The sequence below is a fragment of the Sprattus sprattus genome (genome assembly GCF_963457725.1).
Source record: "Sprattus sprattus genome assembly, chromosome: 13".
Lineage (NCBI taxonomy): Eukaryota > Metazoa > Chordata > Actinopteri > Clupeiformes > Clupeidae > Sprattus > Sprattus sprattus.
In genome coordinates this window covers 11,098,803-11,108,802 of record NC_137911.1, presented here as the reverse complement: position 1 = coordinate 11,108,802, position 10,000 = coordinate 11,098,803, and the positions used below count along the sequence as shown (strand labels likewise).

Sequence of the window (10,000 nt, the reverse complement as noted above, 5' to 3'; positions counted from 1 at the left end):
AACGAACCCTTAAGATCAGATAAGATACCCACATCAGGCCAAAGACATTAGAAACTATTTGCTTTGGAAGAAAATTTACTTGATGCTACTTTGAAGACCCGACTTTAAAGAGAATAAGATACACACACTACTTGCTAATCACAAATTCAGTTCTGTGAAATTCCCAAGTCCTTCTCTCTCTCTCTCTCGCTCTGTATCTCTGCCCCCTGTCTCTCTCTCACTCTGTATTTTTGTCCCCCTGTCTCTCTCTCTCTCTCTCTCTCTCTAGCTAGAGTAGACTGTAGTCCAGGCAGAACTGGGATCTGTTGATAAGCTGTGGTGGAATATCAAGGGGGCACGCTCTCCTGTTGCCTGTCTCGTTAATTGTGAGGAGGGCATGCGGTGGCACTGTGAGGTTCACTGGGGCTGTTAAGCTGATCAGCAGGGGTAGATGGAGGAGTACGGCCCAGCCTCCTCTCCCCGTGGAGATGGGACAGAAATGGGTTTGTGCCTGAAAAATTGAAAATGGAGTGAAGGTGGAAAAGAAAATGGAGCGTCTTTCCAGGCCAGTATTGCAAGGGCTTTCTCTCTCTCTCTCTCTCTCTCTCTCTGACTCCCTCCCTCTCTTTCTCTCTCTCTCTCTCTCTCTCTCTCTCTGACTCCCTCCCTCTCTTTCTCTCTCTCTCTCTCTCTCTCTCTCTCTGACTCCCTCCCTCTCTTTCTCTCTCTCTCTCTCTCTGACTCCCTCCCTCTCTTTCTCTCTCTCTCTCTCTCTCTCTCTCTCTCTCTCACACTGCCTCTGTGTGCCTTCGTCTTTTCTTTGTTGCTTTTGATTATTCCTCTCATTTGGAAATTATTAGATTCCATTCATCTTTTTTTCTTTGTCCCTCACCCTGCTTTCTCTCACGCCCATTCCACACTCTTCATTTTCTGCTCTTCCCAACTCTCTCGTCTTTCTTCTTCCCCCCATGTCCTCTTTTACTGTCTGTTTGAGCTTCAAACTCATTCCCGTTTCTCCTTGTCTGCCTTTACTTTCCCTATCCCTCTCGTCCCCAGCCTTTTCTCATAGCCCACTTCCTTCCATACAGTGTGTATTTAAGGATGATATCACCTCTTTTTTGTTCCCTCTTCCCCCCCTCCTCGTACACAATGTGAGGGCAGGGCCCTCAGTGCCTGAAACATTAATCCAAGGAAAGCAAGCAGTCAGGAATTCTACGCCACACAAAGAGCTGAAGCCCCCTCCGAGCCCTTCAGATCCCGCCCGCCTCCCCCCAGTCTAAACCAGCCCTGTGTTTAAGAGCAGCTCGGTGCTAAAAGTCAGCCGTCTGGGTTAGCCGCAGATGAACTGCATTGTTTACTCCTATTTACTGCACTCAAACTTTCTCAGCCCCCACCTAAACACACACACACACACACACACACACACACACACACACACACACCCCACCCCCTGTCTGGGAGAGGCCACTCAACAGAGGATGACAGGCATGCCTCCGTGGATGAAGCGGTTGCTATGGACACCGTATTGACCATTCCGCCAAGGGAGCCAGGGACTGTAAATCAGGTGTCAGTGTTGTGTCTAAAATTCTGCAGTGGGACTTTGGAGCCACTGTGTTCACACAGCATGCAGGGCCTTGATATTTGAGAATGAACAAGATATACGCACAATTTTTTCCTTTATTAATGTTTACAGAAGTGTGTTTACTGTAAAGCACTGTTTGCTTTCGAGGGAGCTCAGTTGTGCTAAAGAATCTTCCTTTGCCCTCTGTCTCCGTCTCTCTCTCTCCTCTCTTTTTTCACTTCTTCTTTGTTCCATCTAAATGCATTTAGTTTTTAAAACGGTTAGATAAAATGTTCATGGATTGGCTCTCTTCAGCCACCAGCTAAATATTGATGATTGATATTCATTGGCTATCAAAAAAAGTAATTGGGTTGGTAAGACCCATGCATCTGATTGAGTGTCCTCCTGACAAAACAGGGTTTTTGGTATATTCTGTTTTGGTATGCACCATGACACCAGCTAATAAAGATCGACGTAAACAAGTTGTTCTGTAGCAGAAACAAAAAAGTTGTGTCACTCGTCCAAACTTAATGTCAACCCTTGGTTTCTGTTCTGGAGTCCAAAAGAACTGGCGTTTGGTCCTCCTCTTTGGCCGCTGTTTCCGCTGGTTTCCCAGCATTGGTTAGCCCCAGTGCTGGAGCGGTAGTGACAGCCTCTGCTTTGTCTCCTGAAGATTTATTATTGACAGGGCCGGAGGGAGCTACTGGCATTCTCCTCTGCCCGCCCCCCCCCGGAACCAGAACCGTTCCTACAAAACCTGCACTGGGTTTTAATCAGGTGGGACAAGGAACAGAGGATATGATAGTGCGGGTGTTTGTGGTGTGCATGTGTTTTGTGTGGCGTGTGTGTGTGTGTGTGTGTGTGTGTGTGTGTGTGCGTGTGCGTGTGCGTGTGTGCATGTGGTAAAACATTCGAAGTGAGTGATTTGCTGTTATCATAGTCGTAAAGGTCGTTTCGGGTCATTCTGGATCGTTCCAGGTCGTTGTCCTTGTCTAGTTGGTTCGAGAGGTGCAGTGTCAGGTCTCTCAAGTTGAGTGGCAGTTATTGCTTGCTGGTGTTCTGAGTGTTGGGATTTATGACTGCGTCGTTTGCTTTGACGTACACAAAGTGAGTCTACGTCACAACACTACGAGTTTATATCTGGAGCGCACTGCAAAGGAAAGATACCAGTCGATGAGAGAGCGTGTGTATATGTTTATGTGTTTTATGTGTGTTCTTGAATGTGTGTGTATTTCTATCTCTCTCTCCCTCTCAGGCCCTAACTCTCCCTGTGTGTGTTTGTGATATGTGTGTGTGTGTGGGGAGGAGGGGGGTTTACGTTGTGAGGGGCATTCATTGAGGGGTGTTTGGTTGCTCTCTATCTATGAGTGAGCTGTCACAGGCCAGCCTGGCTTCTGTCGTCAGGCGCCTCTTATCTCCCCGAGCACAAGTCCCAAGCTCTGGGCCTGCCTCCACTGCTGCTGGAGAATCTCAATCTGGGAGAGAGGCCTTGTGATACAACCCCCCCCCCCCACACACACACACATAGTGGCTCACAAGACCCTTCTTTACCACTCATCTACCCACCCACCCTCTCACGTGTGCCGACACACACACACACGCCCGCACGCACGCACGCGCACACACACACACAAACACACACACACACACACACACACCCCTCCTCTTCTCTCTCTCCTTCTCTGGCGTCTGCAGCCTGACACTCACATTCACAAATACACACGCAGACACTCAAGCTGAACAGAGTGGGGTCTTCCTTTGGACGACGCAGATCCCCAGAGAGCTCTTCTCTAATACGCATGTAGATTCTCCTCTCTTCTCCTCTCATCTCCTCATTTCTCCCTCTCCTCTTGTCTTCTCCCCTGTTCTCTCTTCTCTTCTCCTCACCTCTCCCTCTCCTCTCCTCTCCTCTTGTCTTCTCCTCTGTTGTCGTTCCTCACCTTTCCCACCCCACTTGTATCCTGTCCTCACCTCACCTCTCCCTCTCTTCTCCTGTTTTCTCTTTTTTCCCCTCTCCTCTTCTAATCTCACCCTCTTCGCTCCTAGTCCTCTCCTCTGTTTATCCCCCTCTTTTCTACTCCACGCCTCTCCTCTTGTCCTCTCCTTTCCTCCACTCCTCTCTCTCTCCTTACCTTCATTCCTCGTCCTCCCACTCTCTCGCTTCATTCCCTGTGGACTCATGAAGAGGTTTTTGGGGATGGTCTTGAGCAGACTGGCTGGTCTGTCCAAGGACAAGCCTATCTGGCTCCAGCCGCCACAGCAGAGGAAGAATAAAAAGACGGCGAAGAAAGGAACGCGGCTGCCGGGGAAGGAAGACAGGAAGGGCCCGACGGCGCCGGTCAGATTGCCTGAGGTGAACTGAGTGGGCCAGGGGCAAGTCGAGCAGAACCAGTGGGTGTGAGGTTAGGGAGTTGTGGCAGGAGGGGGCGGAGGTGGTGGGGTGGGTGGGTTGTGACATGGTGTCGGAGCCGGGGAGGGGGCCACTTGTGTGGCTCGTGGCCTAAAAATAGTCGCAGCCGTCTGGCACCTTTGCAGGGCTTGAGCTGTCAAGGGGAAGTCGCCCTTTGCACCTTTGGACTTTGGATGGCGGCTCTTAAGTATTTCTATATGAGTAAACTGGTGGTGTTGGCTGACTTTGAGTGAGCGTGTGTGTGTGTATATTTATGATATGGATGTGGTTTGTTTTATTGTTCATGTGTGCGTTTGGATGTGGGCTTGAGTGTGTGTGTCAGGATATGAGGATGAAGCTTTTAAAGGCTGTGTACATATGCGATGATTTGATAGATGACATCTAAATGTGTAAGCGTCTATTATTTTGCTGTGTGTAAATTTGCATAGTCCCATCAGTAGGTGGTTTAAATATATGACTGTACTTCTGTCGGCTGATAGATTTAGACCCCAGTAGCATAGCAGCTGGGCTGCTGCTGGATTCTAATACAGTGCCTGTCTGGAAAAAGGGAAAGCTAGTAGGAAAACATGGCTTTATCTAGGTCTAGTCTAGTATATGACAGTGAAAGAAGATTCCCTTTTTAATGAAAGCTCTCTTTCCACTAGACTAGACTTCAGCTGGAGTCTGTGGCATTTTCTGCTCTCTAAACAGGATCGTCAGGAAACAGACGACCGCTTACTGCGAGCTCGAGAGGCTTGAGGAATAAACAGAGTGGACGGTTTATTTACATCTTAAATCTAATGGTGGCAGGATCAGATTTTGCCCTGGCGTTATATTTTTTTGTGGTGACTCAGAAATGTGTTTGCTCTGCGTGTCAGCTGTGCCGAAATTACTGGAGCCCCAGTTTCCTCAAAATAACAAGCTATAAGCTATTCAAAGCACATCTTAATTTGCTTGTGAAGAGCTTGCAGGATCAAGACCTTGAAACGAACAGGCTGGAAGGTACCCTTTTAAAAGGAAGTTGGTGGAGGAGATGCATATCTTGGCTGAATGTTAGAAGTCGATGTTCTCACTTCTCACCCAACCACCCATCCACCCACACAAATGCTAACCTCGATCAATACCGATGGCAGGCCAAACAGAGCTGTATGTTGAGACTGTCTTGTGCTCTTTGAAAAAAGTAGAAGTAGTAAAGTACACAACACTGTATTATTTTGAACACTGCATGGAGGAGAAAGTGATACAGTATGGTTGGCATGTGTTTGCTTGCATTTCATTGCAGTGGAAGAGTTTTTTGAAGATCAGTGAAGAGTTTACATCTTCTACATAAGTGGGGGCTGGAGGGGGATGCATGCTGGAGGGAACACACACACACACACACACACACACACACCCTTCCTAACCTAAAGATGTAACAGAATGGTGCTGGCTGTGCCTTTAAACTCATCTCTATGATTAGACTCTAGTGATTTTTTTCTCTTCTTTTATCATACCTCCTGTGGCATGTTCAGAGAGAGAGAGAGAGAGAGAGAGAGAGGGAGGCACCAGGCTGTGCTTAGATGGAGAATAGCCTGGTTTCATTTCCCTCCACAGAGCACACAGCCAGAGGCCTGGAGGGATCAAAATAAATCTCAGGGGGTTGGCTAGATCCACCCTCCCCCAAAGGAGTTTTTTTCCCCTCGAAAAAAAATGGTCAGCAGATTTCAACAAGGGTTGTGGGAGGTGGTTGTGGTCAACCAGGGCCCATGCTATCCGCTCGGTTTTAACAGAGCAGTTTTGTGGTCGGGGTCTGTTGCTGTCTGAGCACTTTCCCCCTCCTGCTTAGTGTCTGTGGAAAAAAAAATATGAGCCAGCAAAACTCCTGCACGTGGATTATCCTCTTTTTTTCTCCTCCCTCTCTCTCCACTCTCTTACAGATGAGAGGAGCAGTTATTTTTTTTTTCTCTTTCTCTTTTTCTCTCACTCCACTCCCTGCCGGATTTGTTTTGCTCTGATGCTCTGCACACACACTAGGCTTTCAACTCTGCCTATCCCTCCACCCTACCCATCACCCTCCCCCCCACCCCTTTCCCCTTGCAGGGGACCCGCACGCACGTTTACACCACCCCTAATCAGATTACTGTAGCTGGGCATGCTGTAATCCAAGCCTTACAGAGTTTTCTCCCCTCAATCTGTGGTCTGTTGACGAACAGAGAGCGAGACAGATCACGGGAATATAAGCGTGAGGGCGGGGGGAGAGACAGAGATTGAGAAAATGTGACATAAGGTGGATGACCAGGGAGATTGAAAATGATAGAAGGAGAGTGAAAGGGAGAGGGATAAAATGACTGAGGAGAGAGAAAGAGAGACAGAGACAGAGAAACAGACAGTGAGAGAGAGAGAGAGAGAGAGAGAGAGAGAGAAAGAGAGAGAGAGTGACAAGCGTGAGCGTGCATGAGGGCTGAAACAGAGAGATTGCCTTACATCTTGGAGAGGAGGTTCCATTCCAAGCCTGGGTGTGGATTGACCTGCTGCGTGTTTATGAGACCCATGTGTGCAGCCCCATATCAGAGTGCATGCTGGGAGCCAAGGAAAGAACACAGATGGGTGTAAGCAGGAGAGAGAGAGGGTTGGGGTGGGGGGGCATGTTAGAAATGAACATATTTGACCCCCAAGTCATCTGTCTGCCTCACAGGCTACATTTAATAGAAGAGGATTGTGAAGGCCTGATCGGAAGGATTTGGCTCACTATTTCACAGAAATCTGGCAATAAGGAAAAGGAATTCCCTGAAATGTTTTCCCCACATGTTATTCAGTGTAGTTCCGTAACAAAACAGGAATGGATATGTGTTTTTGTAGTGCTTAAATATATATATAAAAAAATGTGTTTCCCAGAATGCAAAAGTATGTCCCCAAGTCTCAAATAGTTTTACTCAAGCAAAACAGGCATGGGGATTCCGCTTATAGTTAGCATCCATCTCGTTGTCAGGCTTCCGTGGCATCTTGCTCAATTTGTCGCTTAATCCCATCCCAAAAAGAATTAAAGTAAATCAAAAGTAATCAGGCGCTCTGTGCTCCGGCCCGTGCTCGCTCACACAGCAGGCATCCCAAAGTCTGCACCCATCTGCGGATTATATAACCCCAACGATGACATCAGTGTGCCAGTGTGGGAGATACATCCTCCATCCTCTGTGTTTGGCTGTGCTCGGCGCAGATAGCGGTGCATGTACAGTAAGAGTCTGATGGGGATCTTTAATTGCGTGTGGAGCATCTTGTTTTTAGGAGAAAGTATACTGGAGACAGAGGGAACATGACATGCAACAAGCGTAATGACTTTTCCCTGTAAGACATTTGCACTAAGTCTCTCTTCTCTCTCTATGTTGGCCTACTATTCTTTCTTTCTCTCTCTCTTTCTCTCTCTCTCTCTTTCTTTCTTGTTCATTAATTGTTTCATCTTAACAATGCATGGCTGCACTCCCTCAAAGTATGCCCCTTTCCTGTCTTTTGAGGGTGCCGTGAAGGAAAGCCGTGTGATAGGCTTTCATGACGGCATTTGAAAGCGAAAACAAGCAGGAGACACCTGGTACAGACCGAACCACGGGCTTGCCAGTATTTGCCTATTCATGCAATGCCGTTTAGTCTAGATGTTGGCATTTCAAGACATTTCTTTAAGGATGGTCCTTAATTCTGCAATTCACAGTCATCTGAAACAATACTAAAAGGTTGAATGTTGAATGTTGAATGTGTAGATAGTAGATTATGAAAAGAGTGTCCTTCCACACCTCAGATGATCCTGACGGTGTTCCTGAGCGACAGTGACCAGATGCTCACAGAGGTCCCCATCACCCCGGAGACACTGTGTAAGGATGTGGTGGAGTTCTGCAAGGAGACGGGGGAGAGCAGCTGCCACCTGGCCGAGGTGTGGAGAGGCAACGGTAAGCCAGCGGTCCTCCACAGAACTATCTAGAACCTTCCAGAACCTTGAGAACTCAAGGGGGAGGGTAGTAAGCAATGGCAATAGAATGAGGCTGTTGCTTTTGAAGTCCAGCATCTAGTCTAAGGAACACTTACACATCATACAGAGTCAAACTGTGTTCAGTGTTTGGGAAAAGTTATTTTTTTTGTGTTGTGTGAAATATTAAGTTTTACACCTGTTCAGGGATTTGATGAATGAAGCCCATTGTTTTGTGCAGAACTCTTCTTATGTATCTATTGTCTTGCTTAAATGAAACAGACAATTTTCTCACAACCTCTCACTGCAGTATCCTCTGCGATCAAAACAGTTTAAGTGGGCCATTGTGATGTATGTAGATGTTTGGGAACCATGTATGGGGCAGCATATATGTGGGGCAGTTGGGGGTGACTCATAGTTCCCCCTTTCAGGATGCACTGGGAAAAGTTCATTCTTTAGGTTTTTGTTCCTTTAGAGGCACATGAAAATGTATGGGATCTATACATGTGAAATATAGGACAGATTTTGTCAGAATGTCAATGGGGCTGGGATGGGACTTTAGTAAGGAAAAAGGGGCCAGTTGGACCCTAAGCATAGTTCAGTTAGGAGAGGTTGGTAGTAAAGACAGTCCAGGCAGTAATGCCTAGTCATGAATTCCAATTTCAATCAAGTCGAGTCATGCTTGAACTTTTCCCCATTACTTTGCATACGTTTTATTTTGATCAAAAACGTTAGCTTATTTATATCCTCCGAAGTAATTAACCATGTACCATGTCGACTAGTGGCTGGTGAAGCTTAGCTCTCTGTCCTCACTTATGGCTCTGAATGGCTATGTGTTTGTTGCTGGTTCCAGCGCTCACAGTCCAATCCAGGCTGATGCACCACAACACAACAATGGCCTCCTTGTCCCCTTGTGTCCCAGACAGTGGGTGTCACAAAGTGGGTCAGGATGTCTCGAGCCCTCTTCTGTTCATTCTCTCTCTCTCTCTCTCTCTATCTCTCTCTCTCTCTCTCTCTCTCTCTCTCTGACTCTCTCCCTCTCCCCCTTCCCTCCCTCCCTCCCTATCTCTCTCTCTATTTCTTTGTTGTTCTCTCATACTCTCTCACTCTATTTGTTGCTCTCTCTCTCTTTTGCCTGTGCGATTTGTTTGCCCAGCCCATGTGGGTGCGTTATTACAACACTTGGCACTGTCACAACAAGGTCACAGTGAATGATGTTGTCATTGTTGCAGTGTTTAAGTTACAGCTGTTGGAGGGCAAACACTGATACCGCTCTTATCACCTCTGTTCCCTCATTAGGCACATGCTGGAAGAATTGGCCATTTTGACCTCTATAGTTAAATTTAGCGATATTGATCTCAGTGCAATACTGTTAATTAAATTGCAGCATGACTTAGATTTGCAGTAAATTAATTTAAATGTTTTGGTTTTACTGAAGATTATGATTGAATTACACCTATACATTATGGATTACTCCCTCTAAATTAGTAGCAGCATAGATCGTTTTATACTACCATGGACTTAGTGATACTTTGAAGTGAAATCAAATATGCCGAGGGGCTTTTAATACAAAGTGTAGATGCAGTGAAGCGAGGAAAAGCTTCAAGCCTCCCTGCACTCCTAACAGAGCCTGCGTTTGGCAGAGGACTGTGCAGTTCTTAGAGAGCTGCAGTATTGTGTCGGCCCTTTTAAAGAAGCTTTTAATTTGTTCCTCCCAAAATAGTTTCAAGGCTTGTACCTCCAATCCCAGAATTTCCTGTAAATTATCTTTCCAGTGCAACAATAACAAACCCTCCCCCCTTCAGTTTGGTTCTCTAGAAATATATATATCTTAAAATGTCATCCGCTCCTCCTTCTGCAGAGAGAGCGATCCCGTATGACCACCTGATGTACGACCATCTGCAAAAGTGGGGTCCGCGCAGACACGAGGTCAAGTTCTACCTGAGGCACGAGGACCTGCCTAGCGAGGCCTGTGATCCAGGTGAGTCACTGGGCCATCATGTCTGCTTCCTCTCCCCTCAAAAAGAAACGGCATTGTTGATGAATATGTCAGTTGTACTGAAATGCAATATTTTTTAAATATACCTCTTTGAATTGATTAGAATCTTGAGTTCTGCCTCCTCTGTGTACTTAGAAGTGT

At 46.7% G+C, this 10,000-nt stretch overlaps 1 protein-coding gene across 7 annotated transcripts in view; it reads left to right on the top strand.

The window, feature by feature from the left end:
* The window catches only part of ppp1r13ba (protein phosphatase 1, regulatory subunit 13Ba), a 46,687-nt gene that overhangs the window by 3,170 nt on the left and 33,517 nt on the right, over positions 1-10,000 (top strand). For 6 of the 7 annotated variants that reach the window (XM_080850037.1, XM_080850039.1, XM_080850038.1 and 3 more), the window contains exons 1-3: positions 3,270-3,893; positions 7,696-7,843; positions 9,722-9,841. In XM_080850037.1, the coding sequence (XP_080706163.1) occupies positions 3,720-3,893; positions 7,696-7,843; positions 9,722-9,841 (442 nt within the window). In that variant the 5' untranslated portion in view covers positions 3,270-3,719. Of the gene's footprint in view, positions 1-3,269; positions 3,894-7,695; positions 7,844-9,721; positions 9,842-10,000 lie in introns of those variants that run through there. The other variant, XM_080850041.1, reaches the window with a different exon arrangement.